The following is a 23,188-nucleotide window of genomic DNA, read 5'->3' as shown; positions in this document are numbered from 1 at the left end:
TTGGTAAATAGTGGCTAGAATACTGTAAGTAACCCAGTGAAGAAAAAAAAGGCTCAGTAGATTTCAGGTATGTGTGGTGCATACATTTCTATATTCATGACTGTTGCTGTGCAGTTTCGAGTAATATGTCAAAATTCCAAAATGGTTATTTGGTGCTCATTCTGAAAAATAAAATTCCAAAATTTTAATAGTTTGAGTTTTTATTCAATGGAGAAGGAGTTTCATTTTTCTGCCTCGCCTCTTCATTTTCTAGTTGCTGGATGGCGTGGGAGCCGAGCATTGGTGCGTTCTACGGCCCAGTGGGTTTCATCATCTTTGTGGACTGCATGTATTTTCTCAGCATCCTGCTCCAGTTGCGGCGCCACCCTGAACGCCGCTATGAGCTCAAAGAGGCGGCCGAAGAGCAGCAGCATCTCACTTCAGTCAACGGTGAGCCGGGGCCAGATGGTCACAGCAGCCACTGCCACTCCCTCAGTCTCCCGCTGCAGTCGCACGAGGCTGCATCCTCCTTAGCGTCGGCTCCTCACACAGTGCCGTTGTCGGCATTGGAGAACGAACACACATTTGCTGCCCAGCTGATGGGCACTGCAGGGGCGTTCGGGCTGTACGCTGCTCTCTGGGTGTTCGGGGCCATGGCTGTATCGCAGGATCACCCATTTGACTTGGCTTTCACCTGCCTGTTTGGGGTGGCTGCGCTCTCGCTGGGCGCTTTCATGGTTGCACACCACTGTGTTAACAGACAGGACATGAGGCATCATTGGTCCCAAGCTTGTTGCTCTGGGAGACTAACCTACTCCACACAAGAGGACATCCTTTTGCCTCAACCATTAGGGGCAGTGACATCGACAACAGCGTCTGCCAACAAGCCAGAGGAGGAGTCAAAGTTTGGGCCCAGCAGTGCCGACTCCTCCTACACAAATAAGAGTGCCCCAAGCATGCGTAACTCCGCCCACGGCAGCAAGCTGACCAACCTGCACGCAGAAGCGGCACAGTGCAAATCCATGTCAGCACCAGTTCATGGTAACAGTGCAGCGGTTGCAGACAGCTTGACTGAACATTCACTAGACACTGAAATTAAAATGCACGTGGCGCCTGTTGAGGTGCAGTTCCAGCCAGTGAACAATATCACCAATCCTGCTGCTGCTGCGAATGGACACGCGGGCCGGCATCACAAAAACAGAGCTCGAGCGCACCGCGCAAACCGGCTGACGGTACTACGCGAGTACGCCTACGACATACCGACAAGTGTAGACGGTAGCGTGCAGAGTGTACCGCACAGGCGGCACCATCATTACCACGACATGGCTGCACGTTGTAGTCGGCGCGCGGCCTACATGGCTTACAGAGAGCGGCACCAGAGCCAGCTGCAGCAGGACAGCAGCGACAGCGCCAGCCTACCTCGGCGCTCCCGCTACACCGATAAAGGAGACGGAAGCTCGCTCGGGAACGGGTCAGCTGGTGAGACGCAACTGGTAACCATTGAAACTGAACGGGCGACGACAGCCCTAAGCTCAAGTAGCGACCCTGGTACGGTAAAGCAGCCCAACACAACTGAACTCGAAAGCCAAACCAAGTCATATGGACTCAATCTCGTGATTCAGAATGGGACAGTTAAAGTCAGTGAAGAGCCTTTAATTAACGCGGACAGTGCGCCCAGTATAAAGACCGGCTTATGGAAACATGAAACTACCGTGTAGCTACAGTTTCCATCCCAAAGACTTTTGTGAGGACTTCTTCCAATAACACTGTGAAATGGATTTTTGTGTCTAAAAAAAAAAAAAAAATACTTAAAAGGAAACATGAGATACCTTACTGAGAATACCGCTGTATGTAGATACTTTTTGTAAAAGGTCGATTGTTTATAGTTACTTCTGTGGTGTGGCCCTGCGTATGGGTTCGGGGACTAATTTCCACTTGGCCCCACCCTAATAAAGTTCCATTTGCCTACTTGAAAGTTTTTTTTTTTAATTGTCAAAGCACCTGACATGTCCTTTCCCATATCACTACAACCAGGCAAAGTGTGAGTCACTGCTTCAACCCCCTCCCTGCTCCAAGACTTACTCTTGTTGACAAGATATGACGAGCTGGTAATTGGGGTTTTCACTGACCTTCGGGTGGCCTCTTCCTCCACAGTGATACAGCACTTTAATTGCACCCTCCAAATGGCTTTGGGCTCCGTAGGTGTTTTGCTTCTGCCCACTGGCAGGTTTTGAGTTCAACACTCATTCTGGCCTCCCACTGCTGTGACGCCCATTTCTAGGATTGACAGTTAACACAGGGCAGGGAGTCTGTCAGGAGTGGATGAGTTAATGAGAGGTGCACATCTTCATTCTTCCATTCCTTTTCTCCTGCACAACTGACAGCTGGAGTACCACTCACAGCTTGACATGGTTGTTACAGTTGGATCTAATTTCCAGTCAAAGCAAGAGAGGGTCACCGAGCGAAATATCGATGAACTGCACAAATAAATAAAAAGACAGTATAAAGGTCCAAGGTGTGTGATAATGATAAATTTGGTTTTGGAAAAAAAACTTGATAACTCGAAGTCTCTGTATCTGTATATACACAGCATACAATAAATGAATAAAGGACACGGGATATTGCGTATAGAAAGATGCTACAAGGATAAAGTTATTACCAGATGCTACAGTGTGTTTTATATTCTGTATTGCACAGTCCTTTCTATTGATTTGTATTTAACTGTCTTATGGTGGTTGGGTAAAAGCTGTCCCTAAATGTGTGTTTTGCACACTATGGCTACAGTACCATCTAGCAGGAGGTAGATGGAGGGAAAACAGTTTAAGAGTCCCTGATTATCCTTCTTGCCCTGGACAAGTAGCGCTGTTCTGCCAGTTCACCAATGGCTGGCAGCCTGGCCTAATAATTTTCTCTGCTGCCCTCACAAGCCTCCCCAGTGCCTTCCTGTCTGCAAGGCTGCTACTTTCATGCAACAGAGAGATGCTGCTGGTTAGTACACTCTCTATTCTACATCAAATGTACATATTTATCTGGGTTTTCCCGCGTAGAGAGCTTTTAGACCTGTAGAAAGGCTCCAAATATTGTTTCTCCACTCAGATCTTGCGGACTGCACAGGCCGAGGATGAAAGCTTTGTTTACATCCTTAATTATGGTGCAAGTGTGACACCTAGTGGCAGAAAGAGCTCCCAAAATTTAAGAGAATACACGTGGTTCTGCTAGCTGCAGTTGGCGTAAATGCACATCCTGATCTCGGTTAACGTAATGTCACTATTAGCATACCTATCTATCTCTTCGTTAGTCACATGCATTATGTTGATGTTACAATGTTCAGCATGAGTAGCTGTTTGTCCTAAACCTAGAAATTCATTAATTATCCAGAAAACTTAAATCACTGCTCCTGTACTATGCAGTAACTACTGACATCCAATATTGAATTGTCTGCTGTTAATTACTATTTGTTGAAGTCTGAGCCGATGTGGTGTGATATTTAAACACTTTTAATATGGTCACAAACTGATGTGTGGAGCTTTAAGCCATTCATTTTTGATTATGCACAAAATAGCTAAAACAGTAGTGAACAAAATTCAGCAAAACTTTGTGGAGAAATGTTCCTTGTGTTAATTAAGAGGTTATTAAATTTTGAGAAAAAAAGAGTTTAGAAAATGCTGAAAAATATTTTATCCCAAGAAGTGGCTTTATGACACCAGAAAGATTAGTACATTCTTTAAAGACATAAAAAAAAATTGCCATAGTTTTTTATAGAGCCTGACTGATATATAATGCCGATATAATCCTTTTATTTTACCAAATGAACAATGCAGAAAAACATTTATGGCTGTTGGAAATGGTATCATTATATAGTTTCTCTAATAGAGGGCTTTCTTGACACAATGGTGTCAAGCGTGGCTGGCACCCCATCACCACTTGGTCACATAAACTACAAGAGACAGAGGCAAAGTTAAGAGTTTTACACTAACAGACAAATAGTCACAATGCCCCCAGCTAGCCAGGGTGAAAATACATAAGTTTCTTATGCAAATGCCAATCCAAGTGAAGTTACATTTGTTGTATTTATAGCAATTTATAATAAAGTTCATGTTTAAACTGAAAAGCATCAAGACCCAATTGGCGTTTTCTACAATGTAAAAATTCACAATTCACCAACATGTCTGCCAATATATTGGTATTTTTTTACATTTTTAAAGTCCCTAATATCTGTATATCGGCTCCTAAAAATCCATATCGGTTGAGCTGTCGTTACTTAGCATTCTTGTGTGTTCAAATATTCAATTAAAGTCGACAAGGAAGGAATGACAATCGGACGATGTTGATGCTGTTTGTCAAGCTCATCAAGGTAAATGAAAGGATTGTATCTCCTCTAAGGTCACAGGGACACCTCTGGGGGGGAAAAAAATCAATAATAAATTAAGATAAAACAAATTAAGTCATTTTGATCGTTTCTTGGTCTTATTCAGAAGTCATCGTCAAATCAAACATCCACGAAGGTTAAGTTCTCCAAACATCCGAAGGTTCTCTTTGGCAACAGATCACTGATGAAGCTTTTTTAGGCGGTGTCTTAAACTTTTTCCACCCAGTTTCCACGAAATGTGCTCCACAAAGTGCATCTCAGCACGAATCCTCCCCAGGAGGCCATGGGATGACCAACACCGGACAAAACTATCTCTGCTTACATGGTGCTTAACGGAAGCATCTGGCTGTGTTTTGGAAACTTTCCATTCCAATGAAAATTGATATTTTCTTTGAAGAAAAAACATCTGATGTCACTGAGTGGAAATGGTTGACATTAACTGTGATGGAGAATGAAAAAATTTCACCTTAAGGTCAAATAATTGTACAGAAAACCTCAGGTGCCACACACAAAACAATAATTGGCAACCAGTGAGTGCTTGTGATGATCATTGTGGCTGTCAGCAGCTGTATTTGTGTTTCTTTCCGTTGGGGATGCCCCCCCCCCCCCCCCCAAAAAAAAGTCTTAATGACGTGTACATTTATTTCTTGGAAATAATGCAAAGACATCAGTATGCAAGTTTTATTTTTGCTTAGGTCAGGTTTTTTGCAAACATTTGCAGCATGAAGCACTTTGTAACTCAGTGCAGAGTTGCGTAATATAGTGCACATCTTAGTTCCCCTGAAGGGGAACGACGCCAACTACACTGATGCTGACCTTGATCTGGTTGAACTTTTAATTTTAAGAAAAGTTAACATGGCATCTCCCATATGAACAAGCCATGCTCCATTATCTAATTTTATATAATTCTGTCCTACTGAAGTATAAACGTTTGCAAAAACAATTTGATATATATCTTGAAACGAGTTACAAGCCAACACGACATTGTGCACATATTCTCCCTTTGTGGAATGATTATTGTATGATTGTTCTGTCTGAGTTATTTTCATTAGTTACTTCCTCCAAACCATCAACATGTCTATTAGACCCCATTCCTACCAGGCTGCTCAAGGAAGCCCTACCATTAATTAATGCTTCGATCTTAAATATGATCAATCTGTCTTTATTAATTGGCTATGTACCACAGGCTTTTAAGATGGCAGTAATTAAACCATTACTTAAAAAGCCATCACTTGACCCAGCTATCTTAGCTAATTATAGGCCAATCTCCAACCTTCCTTTTCTCTCAAAAATTCTTGAAAGGGTAGTTGTAAAACAGCTAACTGATCATCTGCAGAGGAATGGTCTATTTGAAGAGTTTCAGTCAGGTTTTAGAATTCATCATAGTACAGAAACAGTGAAGGTTAGTGAAGGTTACAAATGATCTTCTTATGGCCTCGGACAGTGGACTCATCTCTGTGCTTGTTCTGTTAGACCTCAGTGCCGCTTTTGATACTGTTGACCATAAAATTTTATTACAGAGATTAGCGCATGCCATAGGTATTAAAGGCACTGCACTGCGGTGGTTTGAATCATATTTATCTAATAGATTACAATTTGTTCATGTAAATGGGGAATCTTCTTCACAGACTAAGGTTAATTATGGAGTTCCACAAGGTTCTGTGCTAGGACCAATTTTATTCACTTTACACGTTTCCCTTAGGCAGTATTATTAGACAGCATTGCTTAAATTTTCCTTGTTACGCAGATGATACCCAGCTTTATCTATCCATGAAGCCAGAGGACACACACCAATTAGCTAAACTGCAGGATTGTCTTACAGACATAAAGACATGGATGACCTCTAATTTCCTGCTTTTAAACTCAGATAAAACTGAAGTTATTGTACTTGGCCCCACAAATCGTAGAAACATGGTGTCTAACCAGATCCTTACTCTGGATGGCATTACCCTGACCTCTAGTAATACTGTGAGAAATCTTGGAGTCATTTTTGATCAGGATATGTCATTCAATGCGCATATTAAACCAATATGTAGGACTGCTTTTTTGCATTTGCGCAATATCTCTAAAATTAGAAAGGTCTTGTCTCAGAGTGATGCTGAAAAACTAATTCATGCATTTATTTCCTCTAGGCTGGACTATTGTAATTCATTATTATCAGGTTGTCCTAAAAGTTACCTGAAAAGCCTTCAGTTAATTCAAAATGCTGCAGCTAGAGTACTGACAGGGACTAGAAGGAGAGAGCATATCTCACCCATATTGGCCTCTCTTCATTGGCTTCCTGTTAATTAAAATTCTTCTTCTTACTTATAAGGTTTTGAATAATCAGGTTCCATCTTATCTTATGGACCTCATAGTACCATATCACCCCAATAGAGCGCTTCGCTCTCAGACTGCAGGCTTACTTGCAGTTCCTAGGGTTTGTAAGAGTAGAATGGGAGGCAGAGTTTCTTTCTCTTTTTGCTCTGTATGCACCACTCTGCATTTAATCATTAGTGATTGATCTCTGCTGCCCTCCACAGCATGTCTTTTTCCTGGTTCTCTCCCTCAGCCCCAACCAGTCCCAGCAGAGGACTGCCCCTCCCTGAGCCTGGTTCTGCTGGAGGTTTCTTCCTGTTAAAAGGGAGTTTTTCCTTCCCACTGTCGCCAAGTGCTTGCTCACAGGGGGTCGTTTTGACCGTTGGGGTTTTTCTGTAATTATTGTATGGCCTTGCCTTACAATATAAAGCGCCTTGGGGCAACTGTTTGTTGTGATTTGGCGCTATATAAATAAAATTGATTTGATTTGATTACCGTATTTTCTGGAGCATACAGTAGTGTTCAGAATAATAGTGCTATGTGACTAAAAAGATTAATCCAGGTTTAAGTATATTTCTTATTGCTACATGGGAAACAAGGTACCAGTAGATTCTCACAAATCCAAAAAGACCAAGCATTAATGATATGAACACTCTTAAGGCTATGAAATTGGGCTATTAGTAAAAAAAAAAAAAAAGTAGAAAATGGGGTGTTCACAATAATGGTAGCATCTGCTGTTGACGCTACAAACTCAAAACTATTATGTTCAAACGGCTATTTTAGCAATCCTGTGAATCACTAAACTAGTATTTAGTTGTATAACCACAGTTTTTCATGATTTCTTCACATCTGCGAGGCATTAATTAATTTTGTTGGTTTGGAACCAAGATTTTGCTTGTTTACTCGTGTGCTTGGGGTTATTGTCTTGTTGAAACACCCATTTCAAGGGCATGTCCTCTTCAGCATAAGGCAACATGACCTCTTCAAGTATTTTGACATATCCAAACTGATCCATGATACCTGGTATGCGATATATAGGCCCAACACCATAGTAGGAGAAACATGCCCATATCATGATGCTTGCACCACCATGCTTCACTGTCTTCATTGTGAACTGTGGCTTGAATTCAGAGTTTGGGGGTCGTCTCACAAACTGTCTGCAGCCCTTGGACCCAAAAAGAACAATTTTACTCTCATCAGTCCACAAAATATTCCTCCATTTCTCTTTAGGCCAGTTGATGTGTTCTTTGGCGAATTGTAACCTCTTCTGCACATGTCTTTTATTTAACAGAGGGACTTTGCGGGGGATTCTTGCAAATAAATTAGCTTCACACAGGTGTCTTCTAACTGTCACAGCACTTACAGGTAACTCCAGACCGTCTTTGATCATCCTGGAGCTGATCAATGGGTGAGCCTTTGCCATTCTGGTTATTCTTCTATCCATTTTGATGGTTGTTTTCTGTTTTCTTCCACACGTCTCTGGTTTTTTTTTTGTCCATTTTAAAGCACTGGAGATCATTGTAGATGAACAGCCTGTAATTTTTTGCACCTGCATATAAGTTTTCCTCTCTCCAGTCAACTTTTTAATCAAACTACGCTGTTCTTCTGAACAATGTCTTGAACGTCCCATTTTCCTCAGGCTTTCAAAGAGAAAAGCATGTTCAACAGGTGCTGGCTTCATCCTTAAATAGGGGACACCTGATTCACACCTGTTTGTTCCACAAAATTGACAAAGTCACTGACTGAATGCCACACTATTATTGTGAACACCCCCTTTTCTGCTTTTTTTTTTTTTTTTTTAACTAATAGCCCAATTTCATAGCCTTAAGAGTGTGGATATCAGGAATGCTTGGTCTTGTTGGATTTGTGAGAATCTACTGAATCTACTAGTACCTTGTTTCCCATGTAACAATAAGAAATATACTTAAAACCTGGCTTAATCTTTTTAGTCACATAGCACTACTATGATTCTGAACACTACTGTAAGTTGCATCTGTTGAAGAGGGGAAAAAATCCATATATAGGTTGCATCATAAAATAGACCTTTTTTTCTGTATTATCTTTTTGTGTGTGTGTGTGTGTACATTGTTGAATGCACTTTTTATTATTGCCATTTATACTTTTGTAGTTAGAATTGATTTTGATTTGTGTCAAACTCCAACATAAATTGTTATGGTTATAAAAAGCAAACAAAAACTAGTAAGCAAAAACTACTGTAGTATTTTTTTTTTTTTTTTTAAGCATGACGTACTCAGGAAAATATGGTAGTTTACTTTTGGGTAGGAACAATGTCAGTTGTCCAGTTTGTTGAGCCCATGCTACCTTATGCATGTTTTATTAAATAATTCAGTTATCATCCAGATATTAACTAATTATTATCTATTGGCTGTGTTAAGCTACAATAAGCTTCCTATATCATAGTCAGACCATGGAAACTAATTCTAAAAATTCTAACCAACTTAAGTATACGAGGTCTGTGATAAAAGTAATGGACCTTATTATTATTATTTTTTTTTCAAAAACCATATGGATTTGAATCACGTGTGATTACATCAGACATGCTTGAACCCTCGTGGGCATGCGAGAGTTTTTTCACGCCTGTCGGTTACGTCATTCACCTGTGGGCAGTCTTTGAGTGAGGAGTGGCCCACCCTCTCGTCATTTTTTCATTGTTTAGGAATGGCTCAGAGACTGCTGCTTTGTTTGATAAATTTTTTTTCAAAAACTGTAAGGCACAACTGAGTGGACACCATTCGATAAATTCAGCTGGTTTTCGGTAAAAATTTTAACGGCTGATGAGAGATTTTGGTCTGTAGTGTCGCTTTAAGGACGGCCCACAGCGCCTGACGGCGATCTGCGCTTCAAGGCGTTGGAAACCTTAACGGGCAAGTTGGAACATGCCCAAGCTGTTAAACAATTTCTCAGTTACTCACTTGTTGAAAGCCGCCTGAATTTTACAAATGGTTTTCAACACGGAGGTGTTTTTGCTGTCGCGGCGCACAGATTCGCTGAGTCGTCACGGAAACGACTCGGCGAATTTGCGCGCGCGTCTTTCATTAAAAAATGTCCTTAAACAGTGGAATGTCCGCATAAAGTCCTCATGCCGGCCTCTTCTGAATCTTCTCTGTTCTCTCACGACGTCCTGGGTGAATTAAGCCTTAAATTAGAATGTTTTCAGGTCGAAACAGGCCGACGACTGTGCCCGGAAGCGCTGCGCGACGTCCCGCTCCGTGGGAAGTCCTTACAGCGACAGAAACACCCCATAATCTCTCATCAGCCATTAAACTTTTCCCCGAAAACCAGCTTAATTTCTCGAATAGTGTCCACTCGGATATCCCTCACAGGTCCAGAAAAAATGTTGATAAAACAACGCGTGCCGTCCGCAGTGGCTATTCAGACAAAGAGATTCCGACGGGCGGGGTGGAGCACTCCTCACTCAAGGCCTGCCCACAGGCAAATGACATCACCGACACGAGTGAAAAAACTCACGCATGCGCACGAGGGTTCAAGCATGTCTGACGTAAAAACATATGAATCAAATCCATTTATTTTTTGAAAAAATGAAAAGGACCGCTTTTTTCATCACAGACCTCGTATGGTTGTGTCTTTAAGATGGCAGCATAATTGGCATTTACGTGTAAAACAATACCAGATAGTTTGAATGTGAAGCTTTTGTAGTTGGTCTGTGTCTTCTAGTTTTAATCCATATATATATATATACATAATACTTGATTCTAAAGGATAAAATTAATTGCCTTTCAGGGTTGCTGCAAAGTTTTTCTTGAAAAATACTTGTTTGCTAAAAGTTTCACAGATACTTTGACATTTTCTCGTGCCTTCAAAAAAAAAATTGATGACATGCCTTAAATATCTCCCTTCCACCCTTGCACAAAAGCATAAATCTGTATTTTTGAGCTGTCCCTTGGTTTAACATTAACCAGCTAGCTTATAGAGAATGTTATTTGCATTGGAAGAGCACAAAAGTCAGGTATATGCTAACTAGCCAAGCTAGCTGACTCAGCAAGTCATTGTTTGGCTGGGCTAGGCTAGCTAGTGTATAGCACAGCTGCTACGTGAATAATAAGGAATGAATGAAGTGGTTTTGCAACTAATACTGAATTATATTGGTGTGCTTTTGGAATTCTACATTTTGAAGGACAGAACTGAAAGGAAAAAGTAATGATGGAACACACCATCTCTTCTTTTAGTTCTTGTTTACTATGATACAGTGTTATGGGATTTTGTGTTTCTTTATAATCAGTCCCCTCATTAAAGCCAGTAAAGAGGCCTTACGCCTTTCAAAATACATTACAATTTGGGCTCCGTGGACACAAATAGACCCTCATTTGGTGATCTCGGGAGACCAAAGCAAGGAGTGTGTGGCGCTCTGCTCGTGGCTTGATATCATTAGGACAGAAATTAGCCTAGAATGTCTTTGCTGAAATAGAATCTCCAAAGTGCATTTAAAGTGATAATTCCTCCGGAGACAAATGAAATGTTTTCAGCCAGTTCTGTTATAATGAGTAAAAAAGACGAGCGGTCGAGTGAAGAAAAGAAGCCATCTGCAGAGCTCTGATGTCCCATGTGTTGGCAGACCTGAGCGATCATTAATGCCCATCCATCTACCCTCCCGCCTGTCTGTCGGAACAATTTTGGCTTCATCTGTCTGTCCAGGTGCTCCGTTATTTATAGCCACTTCAAAAACGATATCTGTCATTGTTTGAAGTGACAGTTGGAGTTAATCCGCTCACATACCTGTCTGGGAAATTGAAGGTTTGTATACTGGAATGCATTTGTCTGGTCACATCTGATGTCTTGAGCCTTTTCTGGGACGTCATTTAATTTTTGATGTTGCATCCACACGTCATATCTAAAGCATGGCGTAGCCTATTTTAATCAATCACATCAAGGCATTTGGGAGCTAAAGACGCCTTTAGCCACCAATCAGCCGATGTGGGTGGCGGTTATGAAGAATTTCGACAAAACGTGGTGAGAGGTTGGGCCTTGGATTCCAAAAGAGCTGAAATTTTGGCGGTGATCTGGATCTGCATCATATTTTTCCTTTTAATCCCGAACATTGCGAGGCACATTTTCAATAATTTCACAAAAAACATAAAAGAAAAAATGTAACACACCCTGTAATTTCTACAAAATTTTTATTCATTGAGAGAAGATCCATAGTTTCAAGATTTCTGACTGTTTCAGTATTTATATTGATGTGGCTTGTTGAACTGATGCTTATTAGCACAATATCTCAAGAACCAGTTGACCAGTTTCATTCACATTTAGCATAAGGGTGTGCAGGGGTGCTGCCATGGATTTTAGGCCTCATGAAAAGAACTCTTACTGGGCCACCCCCCATATTATTTTGTCAGTATTATAATTGTATGTGGGGCCTCTCTGGGCCCTTCAATCATGGGCCCCTAGAATCCTTCTCTTTATTCTCCCCTTTTCAGCACCCCTGCTCAGGTGATCCCTCGACACCGGTCGATTACGGATTTGTGGGGATGAGGGGATATGTTATCTCCTGAATGTTGTTTCCCTTAAAGGATGGAATTGCCAAATTTCCAAGGAGTCTCAATGCAGCACACATCCATCCCTGACGGCTAGCAACAACCACAGTTGGCTTGACCGCACATGCTAACTTGAACTGAAAACGTGTGATTGCAAATGCTAATAACCGTGGTAATGATATTCAGTGACCATGCTGTTGTTGCCATCACTAGTGAAGGTTTTCTTTGAGTCCTCTTCCAGTTTGTAGATGTGGCCCCTTTATCTTGAAAATTTCTCCATTGTAATTTGACCAAAATGATAACCTGAAGTACAGTCAGCCATTTTTTAAAAACACAACCGCAATATAAAATAGCTTCATACAAAAGCAATACACTATTGGGAGCTACATGGCTTTTCCATGAATGTCTATTAAAGTATTCACCTATTTTTGACTACTCACCAAATACTGCCCACATCACACAAGCTCAACACACTGCCTCCTGCTTGACTTTTTAAAATCTATTGTCTTTAAATGAATTGGACGTCTGTTTGAACATTTCTCCGCTTTGTAGTATTCTTGGCAGATGATATGTAAAAATTCATTTGCACATTTCCGTTTTGCTGCCACGAAGCAGATGCGCTGTCGTGTTTAAAAAATGTTCTAAAAAGCTGTCAGTTTGCTCCCTGAGGAGCAGTCTGGTTTATTCTGGGATTATCTTTTCATCACAGGCTATTGTTGGGCCCTTTTATTAGCAGATACAATTTTTGATTTAGTCTCTTTACAGATTTCAGGTTCTGTCCAACCATGTTTTTTATACTGCACTTTGAATGCAAGTAATGAACAACAGCAGTGATTCCCAAAGTGTGGGCTGTGTTCCCGTGGTGAGCCATGAAGGTACTGCAGGTGTGCAACAAGAAGTAATTAAAAAGAAAGTTGAAAAAAATAATTTTATAACAAATTCCAAATTACATAATATTACCACCGCCAATGAAGTTGGGTAGAGGTTAGGTTTTCACCCATTTGTTTGTGAACTGCCTGGAACCCACACAATTTCATATATTATGATCAGAGTATTCATACCCTGATAGGCAAGAACTGATTCAAATTTCAAAGTCAGGAAATATCTTGGAAAATTGGAAAAATAAGAGATTAAATTTCTTTCATGTTTGACAGCATTGTGTAGGATGGTATGCTTTATTGACTGACAAAGGTTGATCCGGATTTGATCTGGATTACATATTTTGTGGTCATTTAAATTTAACATTGAAAAACCCCATTTAATGTATATTTTAAATTGTATCTTAATCAAATGTGCTTCAATCATTCTCATATTCGAAAGTGAGGTGCAGACTCACACTCAATATCTCCTGACAAAGTTTGATCTGGATCTGATCCAGATTGTGGATTTTGTGGACATTTGAATTTAATATTGAAAAGCGCATGTGCTTGTCAGAACAGATTCTGTCCTTCTGGCAAACTTTCATATCTTAAACTCAACAACTGTAAAACTCTCAAAATTAAACATTTTCTACATTAACGCTGGGAGGTCAAAACTCTGCGTGCCAAAAAAAAAAAAAAAAAAAATTGGCTTTTTTTTTGTAAACTAAATTTTGGGCTTCAAATAGGAAATATACAGAAGCCCTGAAATGCTCATATCACCCACTAGATAGCGACAAAGACTGCTAAAATGTGCAGGTCTTGACTGTTTATTCATTTGAGAAGTTAACTTTTGGTGAAAATAAGATGGGCTGATGGCCAAAAATAAACTTATAGATGTGCCCTATGTCCTTATGGGCAACTTGCGTATAATAATGATAAATATTAATAATATTAATAATGATACATTTCTAATTTATTTTTTATTAGAGTAAAAATAGTCATGGGATTTAAACGGTAATTCCATTACATGAAAGTACTTCACCTTTTGTCTTCATCAGCATCATGGATGTATCGATCAAAATTGTGATTCAAAGTTTGATATTTAGATTTCAAAGCAGGCCCCAGGTAGGGAATGGCTCAACAACAGAAAATGTGTCACAGTGGCATCATGAGATTGTATCTTATTTTGATGGAAGGCAGCCCTCTTTACCCCCAAAAGTTTTGGGGCATAGGGTCAGGGACATGTACAGAAGCAAACACACACATATTGTTCAAATTTTACTGTAAATCTGTAATTTTAGTGTGATGGTTGGAGTTATGGGGGATAAATTAGAAATAGTCACACAATTTTTGATGGCATCAAATTTGAATTTTTTGTAACCTTCTTGGAAGTAGCTCTACCGGTCACAATGCCAAATTCTTACCTCTAATTTATTTAATTAGCTTAACCCCATCCTCCTAACCTTGTGGACAAAATGGGAATAGATTAAATGGTTGTAAATCAGCCGTTTGCCAAAGTGAACTCGCACATAAAAAATGAGGAGCAAAATAGGAATGTGAGCATGCTTCACTTGCCCTCCCACCACCACCCCGCCCTTCTCTCCTACAGCTTCCTACGCCCATGAAAAAAGGAGCCAATGTGGACAAATACTGATCATAGGCATCACCTTTGTGCCAAATACATTTTAAATGATATTTCCACCAAAAATAGCTTAATTGTTTTTTTAATATAACCATAGGGGAAGTTTTGTTCTGCATACTTGGCAGTCATTTCAAATACTTTAGAGAAACAAGGTGTTTACTTCAGACGCGACACCCCGCGCGCGCTCCCGCAAAACTGCGCCGTGCACGAGCCTCACATGAACTTGGGGGAGTTGATGAGCGTCCGCGAGTACGAGAGCTTCACTTTAAATCGTCATTTGTGCGCCGTTATGGATTCAAAAAGGTTGGAGACCGTCTCTGGCAAGGTGGACGCTGCCGTTTCTTCACCCGGTAGGACTTCGGTCTCAAGAATCACCGTCAAATTAGGAATAATTAGTGTGTCGGTTTTGGTTTTAATTCCACTGGCAGAATAACACGCAGTATTAAATGCTGCTTTTAATGTTAGACAAATATTTCCGAGTAAATAATAAGGCTGTATTTGAACACAGCGCTAATTATTTTGTCTTGCAATTAGAGGCGCGCGAGACGCACCTGGTTTGGATTGGAAGGACGGCGCGCGCGCCGGAACTTTTAATCCAAAAGTGGAATTTTTCCAGAAATTAAAGAAGAAAGTGTCTCATTTACTGCCGAATTTTACTATACATTATTATTGACTCAGACTTGCATTTTCAGTGTTTATATGTTTGGTTTGTATTTGATGTGGAAGAAAATGTTAAGCTGTGGGAATGTTTCATGAAGTCTGGTGTGTTTGTCTTGTGTCAAAGCAGATTTTGCATGCTTCTGCAATATTTTGCCTTCTTTTGAAAGGAACTCGTTATGAGGATATTTTAGTGAACTTTACTGCCATTTTTCCTTAGTTTGAAATGTTCATTAGTGGTGGCTTTACTGTTTTGCTTATATGTAAAGTCTACATTTCTGCAAAGAATTACACACCCCTCTCAAGTTGTTTGTACAGCCCAAAATCCAGATTCTTACTTGAATTAACACTGTGCAGTATAATTTTTAATTGGTAGTCCACTGGGAGACATGCCTTTTAGCTATTCAGTATACATTGGGTTACATCCATTAAATATATCCTGCAAAGTCCCAATGGTTATTGGACTCTATGCATATTTTCGATGTGGTGTGCAAATCAGAAATATTCCAGAATTGGACCCAATTCTGCGACTGTGCAAGACAGAAGCCGTGGTTCTAACTTTTAAAACTTTTTGCATTTCAGAAAACCTAAACAGTGTGCAGCGCCCTTCCAGAAATGACAGTTTGCTTTTTTCCCCAGTTCACATGCTGCACAAAGCACATATGCATGCCAGAATAGCATGTACCACATATAAAGGGGGGAAAAACTCCTAGTCGGCAGGAGAGATTTGGCCTGTGCTGATGGTATTTAAATGAGCATACCTTGATTGAAATCTGAGTGCAACTGGGTTAATGGTCAATGTTAGGTTTAATAATAGCCAATAATCTAGAAAGTAGACATTGTTTGAATCTGCATTTAAGTTATAAATCAGAACTGGGCTGCTTTACCTCAGTTTGAGGGTTACTCCACTGTCAAGGTGCCTGATTAGAGAAAGCTCTGCAGCCTGCCGACTTCTTTTTCACCATTGGGATGGTACGTTTAACATTAACATCTTCCTTGCCTCAGGTCTTAGTGGAAAAATGGGTTGCGAGTCACTTTTACATGCCGTATGAAGTATTCGACTGTCAGCTCATAGTTCGCATGCATGTATTCTGTAAAGGCAAAGCTGCAGCAGTATAATGTGCAAGGATGCATTGAAGAACAATACATTGTGATGTAGTAAGTAGAAATCTTTATAGAGGTTGTGTTTGATGGATATATGAGTGATCCCTGTCCAAATCGGTTGCTTATGTCAGGCATAGGAGGGATCCGCTGTAACTCCTCCGTGCTTGCTCCTTGACTCCAGAGATGTACGGGTGTTTGGGGTGCATGTAAGGTGCCGCCGAGTGTTCCATCAGCAGTCTGGACACTTGTGTTTGTGTTATATGCTGGCAGATCCAAATTCCGCTCTCTCCCCTCCGCTGGCTGACATCCAGAGTAATGATCACCGACTTGCACTTGGAAACTTTCCTCTCGGGCTCCTCAGCTCAGGTTAACATTTGTTTACACACTGAAATTGACTTCTAATTAAGAACATGAGTCGTACTTTCAAGGTTTCAAAGTGGAATCGAGTTGCTCATTGCTCCACCTCTTAAGCATAATAATCCTTCACAGCAGCTATTTGATTCAATTTTCTCCTGTACTTTGAATCCATTGGTAGCCTGCAGCCATGCTGGGAAGCATGTTGTATCCAGTTGCAGAAATAACTGGTGTGGATTTGTCAAACGTATTCTGTCAACGAGCATATTAAAACATAGTTGGACAATTGCACACTTGGTTTTATAAAAAAACTACTGTAGGAAGTCATGGTGTTGAGTTGCATGAATTACTGGCTACATCTGTTTGCATCACATTACTACAGTGAACTCATCTCAGCAACTATGGTAACAGAATTGAAACTGTCTGTGACTGAATTCTATGGAGTTATGGGGCAAAAATAGCAAAAAAATGGTGAGGAAGGTCAGTTTTAGTTTGTACAGGGGTCAAAAGTTAAAATTGCTCCAATTTGGTAAAAAGTGATGCAAATTATTGGTTTAGCAAATAGTTGTAAAAAGGAACAGTTTGCACCATGTGTCATGCTTAGTTATCATATTACAGTGTAATGCATATTATATGCCACTGAATCCAATGGATGTCAACACTGTTTGACCTTTAGTTTGGACACCACACCTTCAACATGGCCAAAACTATCCCATGTATTAATGCTATTAGTTCAACCAATAGTTTGCAACACTTTTTACCAAAAGTGGAGTAACTTTAATGTTTGACCCCTATATAAACTGAAATTGACCATTGTCACTATTTTTGCTGTTTTTACCCCATAACACCTTAGAATTCAGTCATGGATAGTCCAAACTATACCTTTTTGGAATCTGTATGATCAGACAAACAATGTGGTATAGTTTTTAATAAGATTGGAGCATTTCAAAATTTTGACCCCTGTGTTATTCTTGGCTGCCCATTGGAAATTCAAGTGGACACCCTGCTTTTTCAAAAGAGTAATGTCTAAGGTGTATTTGTGCCAAATTTTGTGCTTGCATCACCATTCAAAGTATTTATTTATTTTTATTTTTAGTTATCTAAAAAGAAATTACCAGGTTTCAGGGTTTGGAGTTGCGCTTGTTTATGCTTTATTTGGTTATTGTGGATTATCTGAAGGAAAACTGTCATCAAAGGTGATGCTGATGCTTAACATCTTAACATACCTGATGCTGATCATCCTCCAGAACCAGATATCCAGAATTTCAAGTAAACATCCACATTTTTGGCTCTTGGGGGCTGTTTATGTTTTTTTTTTTTTTTCTTTTGTTTTTTGTGAATATTAAGAACATTTGCTTCTGTGATGGGTTACTTTTTGCATCAGTGGAGCTCTCTCAGATCACAAACAACTTTTTGTTGCTTCCTACCAATGCCTGCAGATGATGGAATTGAGTTTTCAACATGTTTTTTGTTGTTTGACTGGAGCTGTGTTCAGCACCATGGACAGCTCTGCATTTCTACTTGAGCAGCTTTGAACTTTGTGAATGAACTGTTGAGGATTTTGATGATCAGTGGTCTCATTTCCTTGGTGTGTATGAATGATCAAAGACAATTATCTCTCACCACAAGCACGTGCTTCAATCTGCTCAGAACAGGAAGTAAAAAAAAGGCCAACGGTAAAAATATCACCGCCAGACTTCACTTCAAAGTTGTTGATTTATGCTTTATTTTTTCTGAATTTCATTTAATTGCTTTGGCCTATGTTTAGCCTGTGAAGCACAAAAATACCTCAGTCTGATAGGCATAACTGTGCAAAAGTCTTAGACATGCTGGTGCTTGAGTTTATTTTTTATTTTTTTTGTGAGGAATAACCAAATTTTAAAATTGTAAATGTTAATATTAAGCTATGTGAGATTCTAAAAGACCTTTTCAGACAAAATAATTACGTTGTTGGATTTTAGCCCAAAATATGAGTCCACAAAAATCAAAACATAAACAATCATAAACAAAAAATAAACAATCACTGTTTTGTTAAACCTCTGCATAGCTTGCCCATCCAAAATTCAGTTTCACACTTGCGCATTAGGAACATAGGATGCATATTTTTTAATATTTAAGGCTCACACTTGAGCATGAATTTACATTTAGAGGTTCATCATTTTAGCAGCATCATTTTGCTTTATGCAAACACTTAAAAATATGCATCAGGTTTTTGCACAGCAGTTATGCAGGGTTGGTATATTAATTTATAGGGCAGGGAATGAGTAAATCTGTGATGCAGTATTTGCATCATCTCTTTGCAGTCACACGGTAACTCTGCATGCAATGTTTTGCAATTTAGACTGAGGTCACACACACACACACAAAAAATGGAGAACTTCACTTCTGCACAAGTAGAGGCTCAGTCTTTCCAGATGGGAGCCAGGCAGTTATGCACCTTTGCACATCACCATGTCAAGTTATTCGAAATCTTGATGAGACATCCCCACAAAGTGCCATTTATTTATTTGGGAATAATTGCTTGGAAAAAGACAGCAAAGCACATAACGTCAGGCTGCTCCAAATGTGAAGAAGCGATGTTACGCAGATGAACTGTATTTTATTTCTGTAAATCAGCCTTAAGCTCTTAAGGGGCAGAGAGCTGACCACACGGTGTGTGTTTGAACTGTATTTTCTCAGCTTGTATTGGAAGAAGTCCTGAAGCTCGACTGCAGAGCTGAGCTGCTGCTTCACATCTGTCAAACCACAGCTGTGTGTGTGTGCACGTGCGCACACCAGTGTTTGCTTTTCACAGAAGACTTGACTGTGTGCAGCACTCGATTATTGATCTGAAAACTCCTTGCAGCTTTGTGAGTACCTTAAACGAGCACTTTGGCTCGATATTAGTCCAATTAGACTGTGCCTGCTGATTTCAAAGACCAAGAGTTATCAAGATGGCAAAGAACTGGCACACTTTGATTTCATTTCACAAGAGCTTCTAGGTGTTTGAAATCGAAGCTCAAACCTGAGCTTTTCCCTGCCGCTTTTATAATTATTACCCCCCCCCCCCGACTGTAAATAGTTAACAAATATGATAAAAATAACTATCTAACTTTTATATGGCACCTTTTTAAGAAAACACACTGCTCAAAGTCTAAACAGAATTGTAAAGAATAATATTTAGTTAAAATTGATAAATAATAATCACTTGGTTGAGTCAAAACTTAAGGGCCCCTTCACACATAGTGCGAATTTGGTTGACGTGCACATGAAGCAGGAATTGTATGCAAAACGTGTAAATTCGTAGCTGCCTCGTACACCTGTTGCTACAATTATTTGCACACATGAGCGGCTGAAAGACAAAGTGTGCGCTGTACGAGGCCATCGATCCCTCTCGCAGCAGGTGTCGGCCAAATTCCACCTGACACACATGAACATTTAACACTGCTCGTTTGGCACAAATGTGTGGCCATTTTTACTATCATCACAAAAACAGTCAGCTGACAATCACTGTCGAGCTTGATGTGAAATTTGTCTAAGTGCCCCACGACTGTAGAGTGCTGAGTGCACATGATGTGCCACTGTCTGCTCCAGCTGGACCCAACCACCAGTTCATGTGGACATGCAGCAGGCGATCTGAACGTAACCTCTGTCTGACAGGACAGTGAGCGGAACGCCGCACGATCATATGACAGGCCAACAGTATGACGAATACGCCATTTTCAGTCACATATCAGCAGAAATACGCCGTACCAAACACCGTTTGGTAAGTTATCACAGTGCTTTTTTTCTTTTTTAGTAAATACGTTTATTTGCTTGGTGATTTTAACCATTTCACACTCCTGTTATGAGACAGTGATTGTGATGAAGTAGTAAAGTTTCTGTGTGGTAATCGGAGTGTGTGGGTTCAAACCTGTGAGTGGAATTTTTTTTTTAATTTAACCATGTATTGCATCCTTTTATGTTTTATATCAACCTAGTGATATTCACTAGTTATACAGCTGTCTTATTTTCTTCCACATCAGCAGCGTAATGTGTTGCAGCTCGTCACACAGTGTGAGCAGCTGCAGCAGCTCGCACTGTGTTCCTTCTCAAAAGACACCATCTGGTGCATGAACTGCTGCACCGGGATTGTGCATGGCTGCCGATCGGCGCAATGTTTTCTGCTGTTTCGCTGTAATTCGACCAGATTCACACTATGTGTGAAGGGGACCTAAGATAAATGTCTTTGGAGGTACTCAGTCATTCTGGCTGTGGAATCAAAGCAGTTGGGCTTGTTTTAGTTCCCTGAAAATGTTTCACCATTTGTCCTGAAAAGCTCCATCAGTTCTCGTTGGAGTAGTGAGAGACTCAAATATTTATCCTCTGTGCGGTCAGTGATGTCACAGGGATGTGATGACAGCTATTACACCTTTGGTCACCCGAGATCATTTGAGGGCATTCTTATGGTGACTTAATTACAATCTGCAGTTTAACCATACATATATATTGCTGTTTTTGTAATTGCATTACTGTCGAATTACTCCTCAGTTAGGTCTGAGTCCATTGTTCTTAGTTTCATTTGAGGAGAGGTGAGGATAATGTTTGAATCTAGTATCATTAAAAGGAAAAAATTATAGTGGGGAGAGAGGTGGCTTCTTTCACCATCTTCAAGTGTCCTTTTTCCATCAGATGCTGGTAGACTGAGTTCCTGAGGATTTGGTTTACTGAGCGATTCGTATGTTGAATGGGTTTGAAATACAAAGCAATGCTGCCCTTATTTTTGAAATCCTCTTGAGTTTCTGAGAAATTGTAGCCACACATGGAATTTCAGTGTTATTCCTTTTGTTCTACTTTACTTCATCACCTACGGTGTTGGTATTCTTAGTGCTCTTCTCCACAAACTTGAAGTTCTAAAACTCAGTAACATCTCCACACAACCCTCTGGAAAGAATGAGATGGTTATGTTTTGGTGGAGGAACAACAATTGTGTTCTACACCTCAAACAAGAGCAATCAGAGATTTGTGACGTCTGCCAATCCCAATTTGGATCACATACAAAATGCAGCTGAGTCTTCCATACCCTTATGTGTGGTGCAAATTTGGTGAGAATCTGTTAAGTAGGTTTGAAAGCCTATTTAAAGTGAAATCTTGATCCAGATTACCTCTGAAATTCAGTGGAGCCTTCCATGCCCTAATAGCTATCAGTGGTGCAAATTTGGTGACAATCCCTGAAGTAGTTTTGAAGTATTCCTTCAAAGCCTGCATAAAGGGAAATCTTGGTCCAGAATCTGGATGTGGATCCCCTCCATAATTTAATGGAATCTTCCTTGGTCTAATATCTATCTGTGGTGGAAATTTTGTCAAAGTCTGTGTAGTTTTGTCGTAATCTTGCTGACAGACAGACAAATAAATAAACGCTGATGGTTTTATTACATAATAAATACAATTGGACGTACAAGGTCACATGTACACACAACCCCACCAAAAAGATTTTGCATCAATGTAGGTCTCTAGCAGCATTGATTTTTAAGTTGTATACAACATGGTTTGAAATGAGCTTGTTTATACGTTTCTGTAAGTTCCAAAGCCCAAGTCTGGTGGCCACCAAAAACATGGATCCTTGTGGACTGTTGGTCACATAAAATATGTAACAATTGCTTGAGTGGTCTGAGTTTTGACATTCAATATTTTACAGGTTACTTAAGGCTCTAATTCTATGAGCAGGGTTGTTGACCCCAAACTTGGTGTCATTCGTCGTTACCGTGACCCCCGAATGGTACTGGTTGTGGTTTTCAATATTACAGCCCCTCAGTGGTCAAAAGCACATGACATACGTACAGAAATTACGATGTTTGGGCCGCTTCTAACAATTTTCCCCACATAAAATAAAGTGTGTGCTTAGAAACAACAACAATTCATTCACATCTCAAATCTTAGGGAACAGATTTGTCAGCTTGAGCTGTCACAGATTGCCAAATTTGTAGGTTTGATGCTTGTGTTCTTGCACCTTGGGGTGGGGGGTGGCAGATTTATCACTAATAAAAGGCTGGTGAGGATGACTCAAACGTTGGATCTTCTTCCTGAATTGTTCACTCCATGAATTAACTTTTTCTGATTACTGTCAGACATGGCATCTTGAAATCAGTAAACATCTTAATTGGGTACCGCCCACCTCGCACATGTGCGTCCTGGCCTTTTCAGACAACTATGCTTCCTTTCTACCTGTCAGTACAAAGCAATTTGCAGTCGGGATTAATTTCAGCATGTGTCTCATGCTCTCCAGCAGATTCTGTTTGCTTTGGATCCTGTCTCTGTTTTCTTTTGAGAGGTTGGATGGGGAGCGTCTGACTGCAAGGACCATCTGCCTAGGGACTGAAGCCAGATGAGGACGAAGGAAGGAGAGGTGGAGTTAGTCAGCAACGATGAGAGTTTATTTTGCTTGTTGACGTTT

General features: G+C 40.2%; 2 protein-coding genes across 2 annotated transcripts in view; both read left to right on the top strand.

Moving 5' to 3' along the window:
• adgra3 (adhesion G protein-coupled receptor A3) overlaps positions 1-1,952 on the top strand; it is a 45,872-nt gene extending 43,920 nt beyond the window's left edge. The window contains exon 19 of the mRNA XM_034164686.1: positions 254-1,952. Within this exon, the coding sequence (XP_034020577.1) occupies positions 254-1,697 (1,444 nt within the window). The 3' untranslated portion in view covers positions 1,698-1,952. The remainder of the gene's footprint in view (positions 1-253) is intronic.
• A 12,934-nt stretch (positions 1,953-14,886) lies between these two features.
• Positions 14,887-23,188, top strand: part of kcnip4 (Kv channel interacting protein 4) — a 278,035-nt gene continuing 269,733 nt past the window's right edge. Inside the window, exon 1 of the mRNA XM_034164692.1 lies at positions 14,887-15,011. Within this exon, the coding sequence (XP_034020583.1) occupies positions 14,897-15,011 (115 nt within the window). The 5' untranslated portion in view covers positions 14,887-14,896. The remainder of the gene's footprint in view (positions 15,012-23,188) is intronic.

The sequence above is a fragment of the Thalassophryne amazonica genome, chromosome 23 (genome assembly GCF_902500255.1).
Source record: "Thalassophryne amazonica chromosome 23, fThaAma1.1, whole genome shotgun sequence".
Lineage (NCBI taxonomy): Eukaryota > Metazoa > Chordata > Actinopteri > Batrachoidiformes > Batrachoididae > Thalassophryne > Thalassophryne amazonica.
This window is presented reverse-complemented; position numbering and strand designations above follow the sequence as displayed.